Consider the following 21,042-nt stretch of genomic DNA (forward strand, 5'->3'; position numbering starts at 1 on the left):
TTTTTACTGGGAAGTTGATTTCCTTATTGACAAAATGTAAATACCGGTTAAATATTAGCAGAAATACAGACCACATGAAGGTTGCATAACACATACACACAAATAACAAGATTAAAGGACAATTTAGTTGCAAAAAAATGAAAATCTATGGCGAAAAGGTATTGTTGGGCCTCATGGCGTCACATGACGGACACGGAAGTTGTGTTTTCTCACTGGATTTCGGGAGGCGTGACTACTGTCACGTACGTTCGTGCACAAATCAGGATTTTTCTATATTTGAATCAAAATGTGATTGTTGGTTGTTTCTCAATCAAGTCTGATCAACTCAGACCCTCACAGTCCTGATGAAGCAGGTTAGCTGCGTTTTTTTTACCATTAAACTCGGCTAAACTTAAACCTAAAGATACTTTATTTTGATTGCTGCCTTGTAGTCATGAATATTTAAAGCTGCAGTATGTAGGATCTGGCGCCATCTAGCGGTGAGGTTACATATTGCAACCAACGGACACTTGTGTAGGAACTGAACTACGGCAGCCGACGTGAAAACGCGAAAATGCAAATGGCCCCATCTAGAGTCAGTGTGTGGTTTGTCCTTTCAGGGCTACTGTAGAAACATGGCGGACTCCGTCTCCGTATGTAGATATAAACGGCTCAATCTAAGGTCACGAAAACACAAGGATTCTTATATTCAGGTGATTATAAATTAAAGAAAGATTTCTGCCAATAAACCTCCCTTAATGCTTGACATTCTACATTTAATGTTATCGAGAAGAACTTTAAATGATGATTTAAAACACACTTTAATCATTAATGAGTCAGTAATTGTTATATATTGTTCCGTATCGTGGTGTCATGGAGCCCAGTTGAGACGTTGCGTATCAACTGAAGGTCCGACAGGTAAAGCTGTCCACCTGTCTCCTCACCTGTCCTCACCTGTCTCCTCACCTGCCCCCACCTGTCTCCTCACCTGTCCTCACCTGTCTCCTCACCTGCCCCCACCTGTCTCCTCACCTGTCCTGCAGACCATGGCGGCAGCCGAGTCCAGCCCTCTGACCACTCACGTGCTGAACACCGGGGACGGCGTCCCGGCAGCCCGGATGGCCCTCAGCCTGCACCGGCTCGACGCCAAGCTGATGATCTGGAGCATGCTGAGTGTCGGGTAGGTCGGGGTTCGAACCCGCGGACAAAATACATCACTGCAGTAAAACTTTGAACGAATAGATATCACCGTGAAACTTCCCCAGTTCATTACTTTCATAGATATGTTTGTATTACAAGTTTTCTGACATGTTATGTTTAAATATGCAAATGAGGGATTATCTAATGGTAACTTTTGGTGAATTTAGTAGAAATCTACAGACGCAAACAGACAAAGTAGTAAAATTAACGTTTTATTTCCTCGAGTCTGAAAGAAGACGAGTTATGGAAGAAAAATAGACCAAAATCACCAGAAAACATTGTTTTTATGGGTTTTCTCTCCTTCATGATCTTTTTTAGGACAACAGATGAAGATGGCCGCTGCTCAGGACTCATCGCTCGAGAAGCGTTCGGCCCCGGAATGTACAAGCTCCGCTTTGAGACGGGTTCATACTGGGACAGTCTGGGCCAGAACTCCTTCTACCCGTATGTGGAGGTGAGCTGCAGGATGCTGCGTTGGTCTTCTATCACCAGATCAACACACACATGTCATTTCAGGCGCTCGTCCTTAAAATGATCATATTTTAATGCTCGCAGGCAGTTTAATAGCAACAGGGGGGCTTGTCTCTCTCGGGGCTGTGACGCTCGTTGTTGTTGTTTTATATATTTAGATGATTATAAAAGTGTTGATGTGATAAACATTATGTAAGTTATTGAAGTTGTAGAAAGGCCTAGGACTTGTCTAAGTGTTTATTTCTTTCTACTCCTTCTGGAACATATAATATGTATTTATTTAGGTTATTTAGAAATTGCTGGATATGTTTACTGTTAATTTTATAGTTTATTTTTATCATTATTTGTAAGAAGTTTGAAATAAATCTAATCTGTTCTTTCTGCAAGTAGCTGCCACTGCAAATATATAATATTTATATTTATATATAATAATATTACAGTCATCAGATAATGACTGTAATATTATGGTTTAACCAGACTGGTTTGTGCTTTAAAGGAAGTTTTTATTATATGGTTATATGTCAATATTGTTTATTTTTATCCTTAAAAGTTATAAATTATTGCAGACAAATCACGGGAAAAGTAGACTTTTTTTTTTTATAGATTTAGCTTTCTGCAGATGTCAGCACTTCTTTGCTGTAAGGAGTCCTGTAGGTTTATGAAAACACTTTAGATGTTACCAGTTTATCACCACAAGGTGTCGCCAAATCAGACAAATCAGACAATCCTCAGGGTTAAGAATTAAACGGACAGTTCAGCCCCAAATAAAAAAAAATACATAAAATGGCACAATAGCACTCAAGTAAGAGCAAACATATGTATATCTTTGATTTTGGGGTGAACTGTCCCTTGAAGAACGGTTTAGTTGTCAACAGTTTAAACTACAGTAATGTGTCGTCATCATGATAAATAACAACATGGATTTATTTCTGCAGATTTTCATTTAGAACTAAAGATAATTTATTATTTGTCAATGCACGAAATCCACAATGTAAATGTTATTGTTAAAAAATTACATCAAACAAACACGAGACTTTCACACAGGAGACCGGCGTTCGTTTGCATCATAAAGTGTTTTTAAGTGTTTCCTGTACTTATGTTAAGTTGTTTACATTTATGGTAGTTTACATACTTATTCAAAACCCAACGAGGATGTTTTATCTAAACCTATATAAGTGTTATTCTTTGGAGATATCTGTTTGTATTTATTGAGTGTTTCTCTCTCTGTGTGTGTGTGTGTGTGTGTGTGTGTGTGTGTGTGTGTGTGTGTTTCCAGGTTGTGTTTAGCATCACTGAGCCGGAGCAGAGGTTCCACCTCCCTCTGCTGATGAGTCGGTTCTCCTACAGCACCTACAGAGGAAGCTGAGAGTATTTTAAACCTCACTGATATTAAAAGTTTTACACAATCTGTTGAATATAAGCAGCTGAAAATACAGCTGTAATAATTGGTTAATTCTATTTTTAAATTTTAGATTTGTTTTAATAATTATCTTAAGATTTTTGTTTCTCTCAGAAATGCCAAACGTTAGCTGGTTTCAGCTTCTTCGTCGTATTTTATGAGAGTAAATTAAAGATCTAAGGGTTTTGGACTGTTGATCGGACTAAACAAGTAATCTGAAGACCTTACGATAAGATGTAGGATGGTTTTATGGATGTTTTACAATATTATTTAACTGTCATTTAGGTGCATTTCATAATTTTGAGTTATGTATAAGAATAATTTACGTTTTAATACATTATTTTTATAATATTGAGAAAGAAAATAATCATCAGATTATTAACAAATGAAAATTATTTCAATATGATAAGATTGTCTTTTTTTCTTTTAACTTTGTATTCTTTATTTTTGTCTTACTTAGCCTATATTTACTTGTATTTCTTCTCACAAACTGAAACATGTATTTTTAATAATTTAAATATATTGTTCAACTGTTAAAATATGTCATTTTCATTATGTAATAATAATCAAATGTATCAATGGGAAAACGTACAGTCATTCCATGTTTTGGTAACAAGTTACATGAGGGAAGAAGAATGCATCGGAGTAAAAAAGGTCTTTCTATCTCAGCCAATCAGAGAGAAGGTGTTCTGTGAGGACCCAGAGTCGGCCTTTATGATGCCTGAATATAAATAAGTCATTTTAAAGAGGTTTAAATAAATGACGTGTGTCACATTTGATATATATCATGTTCTGAAGTATATTCACACATTTTATGATCTGAATCTTTTATAGAGTTAGTAAATATATTTAATTTTTGTAACAAAAGTCTTTCTATCTCAGCCAATCAGAGAGAAGGTGTTCTTTGAGGACCTAGAGTCAACCTTTCTGATGCCTGACTGTAAATAAGTCATTTTTAAAGATAATTAAATCGATCACTTGCGTCACATTTGATATATAATGTTCTGTAGTATATTCACCCATTTTATGATCTTAATCTTTTTTTAGACTTGATAAATCAATTTAATTTTGTAACAATTCCCGTCAGGCACTCAAAGATAATGTCTATCGAGCTTAACGTCACCCTCTCGTTGACATTTCACGCCGTTATTCAATAACACTTTGTTGGTGCAACGTGATGGAGTTCAAGGGAGGATATTAAACCCCAAAAGAAGCGTCGTGTTTACGGAGAGGATGTCTCAGGTGTTGAGGCTGCTCTCGGCGGTGGCCTTGCCTTTCTGCCGGGCTGGAGGAGGCCGGGCTCGGCTCTCTGCGGTGACCGCTGGACGGCTCTTCACAGTAGGATACAGAAGCTCCTCTGATCCGGTGAGTGGAGGTTTTTATGGAAAAATAAAAACAAAAACTGTTGTCTAATAAATGCACGAGTCCGTCAGTGAATTAATGACCACAATGTCCTCTCTTTACGTGGGTTTTACGTTGATTTAAACTAAAGTCTAAAGGTATTTAACGTTAGCTAAGTTAGCCCGACACCGCATTGCGAAATCAATAAATCCAGGGGTCGTTAGCTTAATATTAACAAAACAAACTCTCTAAAACTCCACAAAATACTCAATCTGCCTGATTACAGTCTACTGTGTAATTCGGCATCATTTAGATCCAACAAATAACACAATTATATAAGATAAAAGTACTCTCTTAGTGTAACTACAGCTACGCAGTTAGCGAGCAGCCTCTGTGACTCACAGGCTAAGAGTCATATTATAGTGACATGTTCTCCTTTTATCAGGTGTTTGTGGTGCATTTAAAAAAAATATATATATATATATATTGTATTCCTTAGATATTTTAAATGCACCACAAACACCTGTATGTATGTATGTATGTGTGTGTGTGTGTGTGTGTGTATATCTCCTGGTCTGAATCAGACCAGGAGAGACTGACTCGGACCAGGAGAAAGAGAACGTGGTTATCGTTGAGGTGTTTCAATATCAACATCATGTTGAGTTCATTTAGCTCATCCTCCTTCTCGTGCTCCTTGTTTCAGAGCGTCTGTCGGACTCCACTGAACCTCCTCCTGTCCTGTCCCAGACTCCAGGCGGCTCAGCGGCGACTTTACTCCACTGAACCTAAAGGTGAGAGCAGATGTGTGAATAAAGAAGAACAGCTGGATCTCGTGCTCGTCTGTCCTCAGTCGGGTTCAGAAGAACAAGCTGCAGACAAAGATTAAGATTTACTCCCAAAGCTTGTTATTGATGCAACATCTGACCTACAAGATCTTCATCTTCATCCACGTAGAGAACCAGCAGGCCACACATACGGAAACATTAAATCAAGTTTAGTCACTTAGATTTAATTCCAGTCGGCAGCGGAAACGACAAGAGACTAAATGAAACTACAAATGAACCACTTGTAGTTCTGTCTGTTAATGTTGTAAATAAGCCAGTTTAAATACAATAAATGATGCAGTTTAGTTGTTCATCTGATGTTTGGAATCAGCATCAGCACCAGAAACTATATCGTACTGGGTTAGAAACACTGGTTTGATCCAACAATCACATGTGAGTTTCAGATGGAAAAGGAGGAGCAGGAGGAGGAGCAGCAGCAGCAGGAGGAGGAGGAGGAGGAGGAGCAGCAGCAGGAGGAGGAGGAGGAGCAGCAGCAGGAGGAGGAGGAGGAGGAGGAGGAGGAGCAGCAGGAGGAGGAGCAGCAGGAGGAGGAGCAGCAGGAGGAGGAGCAGCAGGAGGAGCAGCAGCAGGAGGAGCAGGAGGAGCAGCAGGAGGAGCAGCAGGAGGAGCAGCAGGAGGAGGAGGAGGAGCAGGAGGAAGATCCTCAGGTGGAGGGAAGAGAGGAGGAAAAGACTGGTGGAGCCGAATGCAGAAGGTTTGTGTCGTCACATTTAATTCATAATTCATAATTCCGGTGTGATGAGGTGTGTTCTAACATTCAAATTCTCCTTCAAAGATTTGTTTGTAGAATAATGATGAAAGATTTAACAAGACAAGATTTCATTAAACAGCTTTTATAAGAAACTTCTCTTCTTTTACCTTCATGATAGAAATACTCGGGAACATTCTTTTCCTTTTCTATACTGAAGAGGCGACTTTAATGTCCCTCGTCTCACCACCAGCTGTCTAACATGTCCCCGTGTGTCTCTGCTGCTCTCCAGGGAGACGTCCCCTGGGACGAGAAGGACTTCAGGTATCTGGCCATCGCGGCGGCCGGAGTCAGTTCAGCCGTGTTGTTCTTCTACTTCAGAGACAACGGCAGAGAGATCAGCTGGAAGGACTTTGTCCACCGATACGTGAGCAGAGGAATGGTGAGGACATCACACCGGGACATTAGTGCCGGGACACACGGAGTCTGATTCAGAGTCCACATCAATCCTGAATATATGAATATATTTGTGTGTTTTGTGTGCAGGTGGAGCGGTTAGAGGTCGTCAACAAACAGTACGTGAGAGTCATCCTGCTGCCGGGAGCCGACGCTGACGCGGTGAGAAAAACAAATTCAAACCTGAGATTTCTACCAAAATGTTTATGAAGCCAAAAAGTGTAACGATAGTTAAATATTTGTTTTAATCTTCTGCCGAACATTCTGTGAGTAATGTTAAATGTGACCAACCGTCCTCCTGAAGATGCTTTTGTTTATTAATTACCAAATTCTCCCAAAAATGAAATCTACGGAAGCCCTGAGGGCCAAGTGAGAAAAAACAATCTGTTAATCCATTAAATCTGAAATAACATTTGTTTTTACAATTAACCCTTAAAATGATGAAGTAAACACTTTTGCCTCTTTACTAAAGATTTCATTAAATGTGTTGATAATGAGAATATATATGAATTTAAATGATTCTCTCTAAACTCAAACAGTCACTCAGCTTCTTCACAAGACATGTAGTCAGTGATCTACAGATCTACAGAGTGTTTATGACTTAAGAACAGCTGAGAAATATAAGATCATTAACAATTTTTCAACTGGCACATTTTTCCCCAGCAGGAAATAGGTTCATTTTTTTATTTTCATCTGAAAACAGGTGAAACATTTTCTATATTTTTCATCAGGATAATTTTTTATATTTCAGGCTGAAGTCTGCGTTACCTCATGTTCTTAATATGACTAATTCATGTTTTCTCCGGGTTAGTTTTTATTCCTCCATGTTCTCTAAACACAACGAATGTTTGTTGTGTGTCAGAAGGTTTTAGTAGATTCAAACTGACCTGGAGGGTAACGTGGAGGTAGAGGTGCACTACTGCATCAGTGTTACTACAACACACACTGAGAATGATCTTAGTTAAGGGAATATATATATATATATATATATATATATATATATATATATATATATATATATATAAATAAATAATAGAGATATTTTACAGACTGAACGAGTTGTAGGACGGTGCTGCATCTTATTGTGCCCACTCGTTGTTCTTACTTTCTATTCGACACAATGAACTCTTTTGTTTGGTGCAGAACTACGTCTGGTTCAACATCGGCAGCGTCGACACGTTCGAGAGGAACCTGGAGGCGGCGCACATGGAGCTCGGCTTGGAGCCGTCACGCCGTGCCGCCGTCGTCTACAGCACCGAGAGCGACGGGTGAGTTTAACCCTAAAGCATCCCCTGCTTTATGGTCTGTTTGACTCTAAATGGACCATAATGTACTAAATGAACATCATGCTGTATTGAAGAAGACTTGAAACTAGAGATTGAGACCATAAACTCATGTTTACAATGTTTACTGAGGTAATAAATCATTTCTCTCCCCGTCAGCTCTTTTCTGATGAGCATGATTCCCACCCTGCTGCTGATTGGCTTCCTGCTCTTCACCTTGCGGCGGGGGCCAATGGGAGGGGGCGCCGGCGGCGGGAAGGGCGGGCCCTTCAGCATGAGCGAGTCCACGGCGAAGATGATGAAGGACAATATCGACGTGAAGTTCAAGGACGTGGCCGGCTGTGAGGAGGCCAAGCTGGAGATCATGGAGTTCGTCAACTTCCTGAAGAACCCGCAGCAGTACCAGGACCTGGGGGCCAAGATCCCCAAGGTGAGAACACACACACACACACACACATAAACACACAGACTTGAACTCGTAGATGTGAGTTTATTGTTGTCCAGAGGCGTTAAGCGTCTCGTCGTGTCGGTTTCCCAGGGTGCCGTTCTGTCCGGGCCTCCTGGGACGGGGAAGACTCTGCTGGCTAAAGCCACAGCCGGAGAGGCCAACGTGCCGTTCATCACCGTCAACGGCTCCGAGTTCCTGGAGATGTTCGTGGGCGTCGGCCCGGCCAGGGTGAGTGACAGCAGGACTCCACGTAGGTCTGTGAAGGCCACACGGCTACACATGCATCAGTGATATAAAACGTCCTGTCGGTGGATCGACCTGCAGCTCCAGTTTAATGAACCTTCACGCTGCAGGCCGTATAAAACTGTAATCTGCGGTGTGTTTGTATATTAGTGTTAATATTTAATCCTCTGAAAAGGTGCTTCAATGCTTCCTTTCCTAGCTCCTTTAGCAAAGGAAACACTGGACCTTCCTTCACCAAAGGAACGGAGATAATGCCGTCCCACAATTCCTTGCGGCGGCAACATTTAAAGTGACGTTATGTTTATCTTACACCGGTTTAATTATTAATTTCATAAAGTAATAGGATTCATGTTGATGAACATGAAGAGACAGTTTTATGTGTATATTTACTTCTAACGTGAGAGAAACAAAATGAACAATAAATGAAGCAAACTGTCAACAACAAGCATCAGTCAACAATGACGTGTGTTGACGTCCGTTCTAGCAACAACTTTGCATTTAGAAACTCTTAAATGCAGGTTGCTCTTCCTCGCTGACTGTTTCCTCCTCCTCCTCCTCCTCCTCCTCCTCTTTCTTCTTCCTCCTCCTCCTCCTCCTCAGGTGAGGGACATGTTCTCCATGGCGAGGAAGAACGCTCCCTGCATCCTCTTCATCGACGAGATCGACGCCGTGGGGAGGAAGAGGGGAGGAGGGAACTTCGGAGGTCAGAGTGAACAAGAGAACACTCTGAACCAGCTGCTGGTGGAGATGGATGGTAGGCTCCTCCCCTTTTTAACTTCTCTCTTCTTAAAGTTGATTTTTATCCTCTTAACTGTTTTATTTTGTTTCTCTGCAGGTTTTAACACGGCGACTAACGTGGTGGTCTTGGCTGGAACCAACAGACCCGACATCCTGGACCCTGCTCTGATGAGACCGGGACGCTTCGACAGGCAGATCTACATCGGTACGGTTCTGGCGGCTGATTGGTGGAACTCGTTCTGTTTGTTCTCTGACTCTAAGGAACCTAAAAACCTTTGTTTGTGTGACTGGAGCTCCTCGGGTTAACAGATAGAGTTGTTCTTTATTGATCTGTTAATCTAGGGATTCATTTCTTCATTCCACGGATCATTCATTGGTCTTTTAAAACGTCACAGTGTCTGTTGGTAATATTTGACTTTTCTTTTGCTTGAAAATGACTCGAATGATTAAGTATCAAAATTTTAGTGAGGATTGCTTCACATCAGGAACAACATTGTATTTACTTCTATATTCTATAAAAGAACATCATTCTGTGATTATTAATATCAAATAAATAAAGGAAAAACACAGTTTATCTGGACTTTAACCGGCTAAATTAAATGTTTTATATGTACACATATATTTACTGAATACATTTCTGTGTTTATCTTAATAGACAAAGTATTCATTTGGTCCTTTGTATTGTCTGTTCAATAGAGAGAAGTATCTCTCTATTGAACAGACAATGAAAAGGCACCAATGAGACGACACGTTTAAACATTAAATAAAATAAAAGATCACATCTGGAAACACAATATTCATATTTTCTCACGTCACTGATTCTGTAACGTCTTTAAAGACTTTCCTTTCTTCTCTCAGGTCCTCCGGACATCAAAGGCAGAGCGTCCATCTTTAAAGTTCACCTGCGGCCGATCAAGCTGGACCCCAACATGGACAAAGACTTCCTCGCCAGGAAGATGGCCGCCGCCACGCCGGGGTTCACCGGTACGTCACGGTTCAGTTCCATGAAGGAGTAGAGGAGTTAAGACGCGGAGGAGTTTGTGTTCAGCTCTGGATGCTCCGTTTACACCGTGAGACCTAAACACACTCAACGTAGACTTCTGTTTGTTAGAAACACTTTAAAATCAAATGTTTAAAAACGAATGAGATCAGATTTATTACAGTCTGTGTGAAACCACGGTCCTTAAAAAGTCTTCCTGGACTATTAAAGTGGATGAAATACTGTAATGTTTGTGTCTTAATGTGGAAAATGAACTTTATTGTTTTACACAATGTTGTCAAAATGAACAATTCCAAAACCAATTGTGTTTTTACGCAGTTTGTTTTAATGTTAAGAACAATAATTAGTTCACTTCCTGAGATTTGACATAATGATTGTTGTATGAAGATACAAAGATTCTTATAAATATGAAGTTTATTTCAAACATAAGTCTCTTAATGTGCATTTAAAAAGTGCATGAAACGTAAATTATTTATAGGAAAGTACCTTTTGATTTGGTTTCATAAAAGAAAGATGAAATCCACTTTCTAGAGCTGTGAGCGCCTCCAGAGATGATCTCTAGTTTATTGTTCATGTTTATTAAACATTGTTTGTTGTTTGTCTTCAGGAGCCGACATCGCTAACGTCTGCAACGAGGCGGCTCTGATCGCCGCCCGACATCTCAACACGTCCGTCAACGGCAAACACTTCGAGCAGGCCATCGACCGCGTCATCGGAGGTCAGCGTCGCCAACACCTCCTCATTTACATGTCTGCTGTTGTTGTTTACAGTCAAACATCAGCTGTGTGTGTGTGTGTGTGTGTGTGTGTGTGTGTGTGTGTGTGTGTGTGTGTGTGTGTGTGTGTGTGTGTGTGTGTGTGTGTGTGTGTGTGTGTGTGTGTGTGTGTGTGTGTGTGTGTGTGTGTGTGTGTGTGTGTGTGTGTGTGTGTGTGTGTGTGTGTGTGTGTGTGTGTGTGTGTGTGTGTGTGTGTGTGTGTAGGTCTGGAGAAGAAGACTCAGGTGCTGCAGCCCGGAGAGAAGAAGACCGTCGCGTATCACGAGGCGGGTCACGCCATTGTGGGTTGGTTCCTGGAGCACGCCGACCCACTGCTGAAGGTACCGATACCTCACACCAATAAAACCAACAGGAAACATGTTCTACAACGATATGAATCTAATCTAACAGAGCTGGAACCCTGCAAGTTAAACGCAGAAAGAATGATTTGTTTTTTGTGTGTGTGTCTCTGTCTCTCTCCAGGTGTCCATCATCCCCCGTGGTAAAGGTCTGGGCTATGCTCAGTACCTCCCCAGAGAGCAGTACCTGTACAGCAAGGAGCAGCTGTTTGACAGGATGTGCATGATGCTCGGGGGTCGTGTGGCCGAACACGTCTTCTTTGGCAAGATCACCACCGGAGCTCAGGACGACCTGAAGAAGGTCACGCAGTCCGCCTACGCCCAGGTACACACACACACACACACACACACACACACACACACCTGATGTGTCCAGCTGAAGTCTCGTTTGAGGAGGACGGACACAAATGCTTATTTTGTTCTGCACAGCGATTGTGACGTTCACACAGAAACTGTAAAGGAACAAAAGCCTAAATGTCTCCGGTACGACAGAGACTTCAGAGACGAGTGTTGACCACATTTCTGTAGTTTAGCAACCGATCTACTTCCTGTTTACACTTCCATCTGCACGCATCACATGACGTGAACAGTCATGCGATGCGTGCCCGTATAGACGGTAATAACGTCTAAACGCTGCTGAAACCTCTTTTAAAACCAGAAACACGTTGGTGTGGAATCAGCCTGAGTGTTTCTCCTGCTGTGTCACATGGTCCCCCCCCCCCCCCTCCTCTCAGGTGGTCCAGTTTGGGATGAGCGATAAAGTGGGTCAGGTGTCCTTCGACCTGCCCCGGCAGGGCGAGATGGTCCTGGAGAAGCCGTACAGCGAAGCCACGGCCGAGCTCATCGACGCCGAGGTCCGAGAGCTGGTGGACCGAGCGTACCAGAGGACGCTGGAGCTGGTGGAGGACAAGAAGGAGCTGGTGGACCTGGTGAGAAGAGCTCCACTCAGACCTCCAACAGCTACCAGAGCTCAGTCATGTCTTACTCTAGTGAAACAGCTGCTTTAGAGCCATGTCTTTATCAATGTGTGTGTGTGTGCTCACATGAGAGGTTATAATAGTAAAATAACTATCTATCTATCTATCTATCTATCTAGATAGATAGATAGATAGATAGATACAGAATAATTTAATAGTGCTGCTCCTCGTTCATCCTTGATGTTTCCTCCTCAGGTGGGGAAGCGTCTCCTGGACAGGGAGGTCCTGGACAAGGCGGACATGTTGGAGCTGCTCGGCCCGCGGCCGTTCGAGGAGAAGTCGACGTACGAGGACTTCGTGGAGGGGACGGGGAGCTTCGAGGAGGACACCAGCCTGCCGGAGGGCCTCCGAGACTGGAACAAGGAGAGAGGAGGAGGAGGAGACGAGGAGACGAGCCCGACTCAGGACAAACAGCACGCAGTGTAGAGATCCCAGACCACATCCCAGACCCACATCCCAGACCCACATCCCAGACCCACATCCCAGACCCACATCCCAGCTGCAAAAAACTCAACGCTGACTCTGCAGATTAAATATTCGTGGGCTCAGTCTGCGTCTCTCAGGTTCATGTCTTACATGTTTGGACGGAGTCGTGGATTTATTTGGACACAAACGAAGTCATCAAAGGAAGCTGCGATCAGTTCGGACCTGAAGACGCTCCGAGCGTCGGGAACACGAGACTGTTTTTTAGACATTGTGACTGATGCTCATTTTTCTTTTTTATTTATTTCATAAAAAGGAGTTTTTTGCTCCTCGACTGATAACGAGGAAGAAAACAGTCCGAAGAACTTTTCTGCAGCAGATTTTCAAACGTTTTACAGGTTTCAATACTTTCAGAATCGATGTGAACTTTCTATTTTGTTTAATTATTTTTCTTTTATTGCCTGTAAACGCGGTCGTGATTCACTCTGTTCAGTCTTCATGTCGCTGAATAATAAAAGCGCAGCGACTGTTTCATCGTTAGTTTCTGTTGTACAAACGCTCCACGCTGTAAAAAATGATTGTAAAGATGTTACGTGATAAATATAACAGGAACTCTAATATTAGAGTTCTCCCTGAAGGAAGAAACGTTCCTCAGACATGTTTTTAATCATCAGCTCCTCTGAGAGTTAAATGAGTTAAATTAAAGGAATATAATCAGCTCTATGATTGTTATAATTAAGCCGAGATGATCATCTTCTCTAAACACGTACGAGACGTTCTGTTGTATTTGGTGACAAACTGCTTCAATGAAAGGAACTCATCTCCTAAAATAAGAAATAAAACGTGTGACGTCGAGTTTGTGTCTTTAGTAACAATCTTCTTCTTTTTGGTTGAAAACCAAACCAGCACCTTCATAACGAATAATAATGATTTAATGTTTAAACAGTAAAATATAACTTCTGATTAAGATTTAGACTTCTGAACGTTAAGGTTACATTTTAAGCTGCTTTATTAACATGACAAACATTTAAAGACACCGTTCAAATTTAAATTAAATCTCTTCTCTCACATTAATGTGGCGTAAATTAATATTAATTCATAGTCTAATATGTGGGAGGCAGCTTGTATATCTTGTCCACTGATTTCTGCAAATGTGTATTTAAGAATAAAAGCAACAGGAAACATAAAATATGTTTCAGATTAACATTCGTTATCTTTATAATAATAATAAATGAGACGCTTCTGTCTAAACTTTTCTCGACTGGAAATTATCAAAAACATGAAAGTGATCAATATAAATATCTACAGGAGGATCTTTTTCCTCCTAATCTATATATCTATATATATATCCTATAATCCTATAGTTATATATATATATATATAATAGGATTGTTATTGAAGGTTTCCAGCAGGTGGCGCTGTCACTTCTTTAGGCAGAATGTGAACGTTAACAGCAGGAGGTTCCACTTTATTAACATGAACTTGAGACTCAAACCGATGAACATGAAGTTGTTTCTAAAGTTCATAGAAGTGATATAAATGTATTGAACCAATAATGTAAAATCAGGAAACATGAACAATAAACATTCTTTATATCAAAATTTAAAAGAGTGCAGTTTCAAATGTCAGAGCTGCACGTTTGATAATCATCACTTTTGCTGAAGAGATTCAGGAAACGATAAATAATAAATGTTCTTTTATTGCTGCGGGTGAATAAGTAGTTAGCAGTTAGCCACGTTAGCTAATCAAAGAGGCTAACTTCTGTAGCTTTTAGGTTTATTCGGAGGCTGGACGCTGTTTTAAGTTTCCTGAATCTCTACAGCAGAGTTAGTTATACAGTAAAAACAATATAATCAGAATTATTAAAAAGTGACTAAGTAAACACCTCCAGTGGTTTTAATGAGACAAACAAACAGAACTCTGTAAATGTTAAAGAGTTATTCCACCAACGAACTGCTTTCACTGCTCTTATTGTGACACTTTAACATGACGTCAGAATGAAGTTACAAATAACCAACCGTCATTAAAATACTGTTGGATCGATGGTTAGACTCTCTTCCCGATGTTTTCCTTAGAAAGAGAAAGTGGAATCATTTCTTTCACTCACAGGAAACGGAACTCTTCCTGTCCAGAGAAACAGGAAGTGTAACATGTGACTTCTGTGTTTGGTAGAAATCATCTAACTTTCACAAAACTCTTTGTTTTTGTATCCAAGGTTTCAGTTTCAGCTGCTGAGTCTGGACCTGGTTTATCTTCAGTCTTAAATCCAGGTTACCTGCAGGTGAAGGGTCTGTGTGACACTTCTTAGTGAATAACTCGTCCTTTTAACATCCAGCCACTGAGTTTTCTGTTGACCCTTGACCTCCCAAAGAGCTGAGCAGCGTTTAAAGTGGCAATCCTTGAGATTTCAGTCCTGCTTGATTTATGATTTTAATATTTTATGATGAGTCGTTTTGTTAAAACATGAGCTTCAAGTTTTCAGAATTGTGTGAATAGTTTCCATTTGTTTGTGTACAAAATAAAAATCTGTAAAACTGACAATAAATAAATATTTTAACGCTTTTTATCAAAGGATTAATCAGAACAGAAATGTATGTAAATGAAAGTCATTTTTTATTGTAAATCATTTAAATGTAAAACTCTACTTTGTGTACAATACTTCTGTATCAAAAAAAGCTACAAAGACGCTACATTCTTTGGGTGTAGTGGCAACATTTCGCCACACGAGCCGCACCATTTACGTCCATCCATCGAAGTCTGTTTCAACAGATGACGACTCTTTGTTTATAGTTTATAGTTTATAGTTTATAGTTCAGCAAAAATAAGTCTAAAAAAACTAAATCACGTATAATAGCCCTTTATCTCCACCGCAGAGCGAGTCGAAGCTCGTCTGAACGATGTCCTGTTGTCTCTTTGTGGGAGTTTTAAAAAAAAAGAAACATCCTTCTCTCCGGTCGCCTCCCTCGGAGCTTCCTGATTGGTCCTTTCTTTACGTCCAATGGTGGAGGAGCAACGATACGAGCAGAGAGGCCGAGAAGACGGACAGCGACAGGAAGATGGCCGACGCCCCGCCGCACTCCTTCGCATCTTCCTGTTTAAGAGAAAACAACAATACAGTTCAATACTTTTACATCATTATTGGTTGGAGATGTATTTCTTTATTATTTATCAGTGTACATCGTATCAGTATGTTATACAGAGACGGCCTTTCGGCTCGTTAAAACAGGAGGTGAGTCTCTCATGGTTCTCTCAATGAAACAACATTTAGGCTTCTTCTAGCAGCTTTTAATAGCTCAGTGTAGTATTTTAAAAACGAACAAGACAAGCCTAACAGCTCTTAACATGACGTTTAAGACTTTATACTTTGCTATAATTGTCACTAAATTGCTTCATCATCTCCTAACACTTGTTGTCTAAACGTCTAGAGACAGAACTCAGAGCCTCAGCGCTCACCTTCGGGTGGTAGGCGTGGCACGACTCCGGACGCCGCCGCACCTTCTGGGATTTCATCCTGTTGCACTTCACTGTGGCGTTATGTTCACTGACGTCAAGGAGAAAACAGATCATCGCTGAGGACTAACGCTCAGCATCCTTTGAACATTTATGAGTTCATTTACACAAAATCTGTCCAACAGAAATACTAGTAAGCTTACAGCTTACATGTAGAACAAGTAAACAATACTACAAATCTGATGTAATTCAGAGATTTCGCGACTTTGAATGTAATCTCGTGGCGTTTGGTGTGAACACAGCGTAACAAGTTTGAGATTAGTTTTAAACCTCACATTAGAAACATTGTGTGAGACTGTTTCTCTCTTAAGCCATCACAGACACATTGAAGCAGCTCCACTTTCCTAAAACAGAATAATAAAACGTTGATGGTCTGCAGACCGACACACAGCTGAAGGATATATTTGATCTCTTTGGGCTCCAGCAGGATCGGTCCATACTGACGGGAGCAGTCGCAGTCGGCCTGAGTGACGACCATCACCAGGTTACTGTCAGGGATCTGCTGCACCACGAACATCCTGCAACACAACACACACAGGGGGAATCAAACAATCAATCAATCAATCAATCAATCAATCAATCAATCAACCAACCAAACAACTAAAGAACCAACCAACCAAACAATTAACCAACCAACCAACCAACCAAACAACCAACCAACCAATCAACTAAACAACCAACCAACCAACCAAACAGTCAATCAATCAAACAACTAATCAACCAACCAATCAAACAACCAACCAACCAACCAACTAATCAACCAACCAACCAACCAACCAACCAAACAACTAATCAACCAACCAACCAACCAATCAAACAACTAAACAACCAACCAAACAATTAACCAACCAACCAAACAACCAACCAAACAACTAATCAACCAACCAACCAACCAACCAACCAAACAACTAATCAACCAACCAACCAACCAATCAACTAAACAACCAACCAACCAACCAACCAACCAACCAATCAATCAAACAACTAATCAACCAACCAACCAACCAACCAACAAATCAAACAATCAACTAAACAACCAACCCACCAACCAATCAAACAACTAATCAACCAACCAACCAATCAAACAATCAACTAAACAACCAACCAACCAATTAACCAACCAACCAACCAACCAACCAACCAACCATACAACCAACCAACCAACCAACCAACCAACCAACCAACCAACCATACAACCAACCAACCAACCAACCAACCAACCAACCAACAACTCCCTCTATAATCATCATCAATAACAACTAACAGACAGAATAGAGTTTATAGTTTATAAATTCCTCCATGAAACTAAATTATCATATTGCTCGATTTAACATTTGTGTTTATCATTAAAGAGAAAATCAACTCAAGTATAACAACAAATAAAATGCAGCTTCACACCAAACTATGACGTGAGAACTGAAGCAAAGTGCGTATATATATATATACACTGTGTATATATATATATATAGATATATATACTGTATATATAAAATGTTTAAAGGTACAGTGTTTTGTTGCATTTGGCAGAAATGGAAGAACACAATATTTTAAAGTTTTCTTTCGTGTTTAATCACCTGAAAATAAGAATCGTTGTGTTTTCCGTGAACCTCATAAACAGCTGTTTATATCTACGGTAGCCCAGAGCGGACAAACCAAACTCTAGAGAGGGACGTTCACGTTTTCACAGCTGTAATCTGAAAACTCACCACTAGATGCCACCAAATCCTCCACCTTTAGGAGTTATTCCTTACTTTGATATAAACAACCCTCGGTGTAAAGCCAAAAATTAGTTTAGAGTTTGACACATTCATAGAATACAGAAGGTGTGTTTAAATCCTGTGATTTGAGCCTGAACTCTGGGGGACAGTTTCTTCTTCACTTCTTCACTGTTCCCTGGAGTGTAAAATAAAATAAAATAGTTTCTATTTGTCTTCATGAATAAGTAAAAAAAAAGTGATGCACTAGAACAATACGTGGTTTGACCACTAGATGGAGCTGCAGGTGTATTTATACACGATGCTTTGATGTAGATTAAACCAACAGATATAAAGGAGTTACAATGCTACATATACAGTATTATTTATATGAATCAGAAATACATTTTGATAAAAATACTTACATACTTTTGTTTTTGAATGCAGGACTTTACTTGCAGTATTAGTACTTTTACAGTGTGTGTGTGTGTGTGTGTCCTACTTCTGGCAGCGTCCACACTTGATGAGGCTGTTTGCTTCTTTAACAGACGAGTCGTACATGAAGCCGGGATACGCCGTGTCACAGGGCTGCAGGGCATCCACCTTCTTCTGCTTATGACCTGAGACACACACACACACACACACACACACACACACACACACACACACACACACACACACACACACACGAGCGTCAGGATGTCCTGAAAGTGTCTTTCTGTCTCTGTGAGGACGTCTCCTCTGTCTCAGTAATTCACACACACACACACACACACGTGTTGTACTCACTGGTGTGATATCCAGCCTTGGCTGGATGGATGAAGATGGACCACCATGATGACACAGAGGACACGCCCAGGTGAGGATGATGATGAAGATGTAGTTGATGATGATGATGATGATGAAGATGAGTCCGCCATTTTGAGACAGAATGTTTGTAGATGAGACAAAGCAGTGATGAGGTGAAGAAAACAAACACACCCCGAGTCGACTCTTTATTTCATTTAAATTCATAACTATTGATTTTGTTCTCTGATCTGTTGCCAGATGACCTTTATTTATTTATGTACTTTCTACTGTACTCCACCTCAGAGGTACATATTGTACTTTATACTGTACTACATCTCAGAGGTACATAGTGTACTTTTTACTGTACTACATTCATTTGATGAACTTTTGTTACTTTGAAGAATAGATTATGTTTATGTATTATTATAAATTAAACCCAGCAGAATATAAACTCATTAAAATGAGCTTCACATTTACAAGCTGCAACTTTAAAGTGATGACACATCAATAATTATAGTAATGAACTCATATTTTTGTACTTTTACGTAAGTAATATCTTGAATGCGGGACTTTAACTTGTAACAGAGTATTTCTACACTGTGGTATTTCTACTTTTACTCTCCGAGTACTTCTGAGTAAAATGTTCGACATATTCACATCTCACCGTCCACCAAATAGTCAGCGTGCCAGAGACCACAGAGGTTAAAGTCCAGCAGGAACCTGAGCGGAGACACAAACAGGAAGTACACTGAACATTTAGAGTGTTGATGTACTTCATGTGTACATGTACATCATGTACACACCCTCACATCCAGCAGATACTTGTAATAACTCTGAACTGTGGAGGGGTCCGCCAGTCAAAGTCTTCATGTTTCTATTCAGGGAAATCTGTTTAATTTCTTTGTAAAAATCCTCCTTTTACATTTAGACTCTGTCTGATTCATGCATATTAAAAACATTAAACAGCCCACTGCCTCATGAATATTAAATATCTATCCACAGGACATCAGCCATGAATTTAAGGTGTCACGTCAGCGTTCTGCACAGTTTGAGTTTCATTTGTTTAAAGTAAACGTAAACAATGACATCATGTGTTTTTAAGCATAAACATAATGATGCACGATGCATGAGTCAACTTCCTGATGTTAGAAATATTAAATCATCCAGTTAAACACGTTTTCTTTATTCCTTCTCATCATGTGTTGATATGAATGTGTATGTACATTGAAATGCGTGTTTAAGTATATACAATATTTAATTATAATAATAATACAAAATGTTTAACTAAGTACAATAATGATCATATTTTATTTGTTGTTATAATTATTCTTGTTATTATTATAATTATTATAAATAATTCAAATATATATATATGATGACAAGAAAAGAAAAAAATGTTTTTGTTTTTTTATCTCACTTTAAAAAAATGTGTGTGATGATTAAACATGTCACAGGTGTTAATAAAGTTTTTAAAAATAAAACAGAAGTGGACCCTTACATGAGCGCGTTGGAGAAGAACCATTTCATCAACGCAGCGATGCCGTAAAACGGCTGCAGGGGAAAAAAACAAACAAAAGAGTTAATACAAGAACTGTGTGCTAATAAATAAACAAACAAACAAACATCACAAGAAGTCAGATTGTATCTGTCAAGGTTTTAGTTGTGATTAAAAAATAAGCTACGTAAACCTGGAAGCAACAAGCCGTTCATCTTCTCACAGCTCCATCATTATGATTAGTCCCAGCTACAGAAATAGAAGTTATAGTTCAGTAACTCACACTGAGGAGAGGCCGCGCGCTGCTGGCGTGATGGTGACTGTTCTTACACATCGCCTGGTAGTCGAACAACGACACTCTGCAAACAAACGCTCACATTAATTCCTGTAACGTCCACCGGGTCCTAGAACCCTAAACCCCTGACCCATGAACACACCGTCCTAACGTCTCTGATCGTTCCTCATCGAGTACTTCCTGTCTGATCCTCTGTGTTTGCATGAGAGATGATGGTCGTAGTTATTATAATACAAAGGGTCAACGACGTCAGGCCACAGAGAGAGCAGCTTTAATGAGTTTGTATGAAATACTACGATCACTATTCACAAGGCGGTTCATTTTGAAAGTGACAAAAAATAAATCCCATAAATGTAAACATAAGTAAGTCAGAAGTTTTATGGTTCTGTCAGAAGAGAGATTGAGAGTAAAATATCAGTAATGTAATGTAAGATATCTTTAGTTTGATCTGTTTGGTTTATTATTTAGTTCTCTTTGTTTTCAGAGAAGCTCGATCCTTAGTCCACATGTAAGATCAGTGAGGAGGTAATGCACCCCAATGCTGTTTGCCAACCGCCATTACAAGAAGAAGAAGAAGAAGAAGAAGAAGAAGAAGAAGAAGAAGAAGAAGAAGAAGAAGAAGAAGAAGAAGAAGAAGAAGAAGAAGAAGAAGAAG

The 21,042-nt window shown here is 40.1% G+C and overlaps 3 protein-coding genes across 3 annotated transcripts in view; 2 read left to right on the plus strand and 1 right to left on the minus strand.

The window, feature by feature from the left end:
- The first annotated feature begins 1,025 nt into the window (after positions 1-1,025).
- On the plus strand, positions 1,026-3,016 carry urahb (urate (5-hydroxyiso-) hydrolase b). Its single transcript, XM_076090034.1, has 3 exons — positions 1,026-1,159; positions 1,498-1,633; positions 2,927-3,016. Exons 1-3 carry the CDS (start codon positions 1,026-1,028, stop codon positions 3,014-3,016), a joined length of 360 nt encoding a protein of 119 aa, XP_075946149.1.
- Positions 3,017-4,179: 1,163 nt separating this feature from the next.
- On the plus strand, positions 4,180-13,459 carry afg3l1 (AFG3-like AAA ATPase 1). The gene is made up of 16 exons (XM_076089715.1): positions 4,180-4,414; positions 5,094-5,181; positions 5,619-5,929; positions 6,216-6,365; positions 6,470-6,541; positions 7,523-7,647; positions 7,822-8,092; positions 8,201-8,338; positions 8,954-9,107; positions 9,189-9,296; positions 9,950-10,075; positions 10,699-10,809; positions 11,071-11,186; positions 11,329-11,529; positions 11,939-12,133; positions 12,377-13,459. Exons 1-16 carry the CDS (start codon positions 4,283-4,285, stop codon positions 12,605-12,607), a joined length of 2,529 nt encoding a protein of 842 aa, XP_075945830.1. The 5' UTR covers positions 4,180-4,282; the 3' UTR covers positions 12,608-13,459.
- Positions 13,460-15,218: 1,759 nt separating this feature from the next.
- LOC142947947 (voltage-dependent calcium channel subunit alpha-2/delta-4-like) overlaps positions 15,219-21,042 on the minus strand; it is a 62,369-nt gene continuing 56,545 nt past the window's right edge. The window contains exons 33-40 of the mRNA XM_076089815.1: positions 20,376-20,451; positions 20,096-20,148; positions 19,262-19,317; positions 18,598-18,618; positions 18,311-18,428; positions 16,517-16,632; positions 16,058-16,140; positions 15,219-15,695 (exon numbers count right to left, since the gene is read on the minus strand). Of these exons, the coding sequence (XP_075945930.1) occupies positions 15,594-15,695; positions 16,058-16,140; positions 16,517-16,632; positions 18,311-18,428; positions 18,598-18,618; positions 19,262-19,317; positions 20,096-20,148; positions 20,376-20,451 (625 nt within the window). The 3' untranslated portion in view covers positions 15,219-15,593. The remainder of the gene's footprint in view (positions 15,696-16,057; positions 16,141-16,516; positions 16,633-18,310; positions 18,429-18,597; positions 18,619-19,261; positions 19,318-20,095; positions 20,149-20,375; positions 20,452-21,042) is intronic.

Source organism: Anarhichas minor, unplaced genomic scaffold, assembly GCF_050575085.1.
Source record: "Anarhichas minor isolate MPS153535 unplaced genomic scaffold, ASM5057508v1 ptg000011l, whole genome shotgun sequence".
Classification (NCBI taxonomy): Eukaryota; Metazoa; Chordata; class Actinopteri; order Perciformes; family Anarhichadidae; genus Anarhichas; species Anarhichas minor.

Bases quoted from the DNA above. Each gene is read 5' to 3' on its own strand.
- urahb (XM_076090034.1), top strand. From the start codon at position 1,026: ATGGCGGCAGCCGAGTCCAGCCCTCTGACCACTCACGTGCTGAACACC. The intron at 1,160-1,497 runs GTAGGTCGGGGT...GATCTTTTTTAG, and splicing joins TGGAGCATGCTGAGTGTCGG to GACAACAGATGAAGATGGCC. The intron at 1,634-2,926 runs GTGAGCTGCAGG...GTGTGTTTCCAG, and splicing joins CCTTCTACCCGTATGTGGAG to GTTGTGTTTAGCATCACTGA.
- afg3l1 (XM_076089715.1), top strand. From the start codon at position 4,283: ATGTCTCAGGTGTTGAGGCTGCTCTCGGCGGTGGCCTTGCCTTTCTGC. The intron at 8,093-8,200 runs GTGAGAACACAC...TCGGTTTCCCAG, and splicing joins TGGGGGCCAAGATCCCCAAG to GGTGCCGTTCTGTCCGGGCC. The intron at 11,530-11,938 runs GTACACACACAC...CCCTCCTCTCAG, and splicing joins CGCAGTCCGCCTACGCCCAG to GTGGTCCAGTTTGGGATGAG.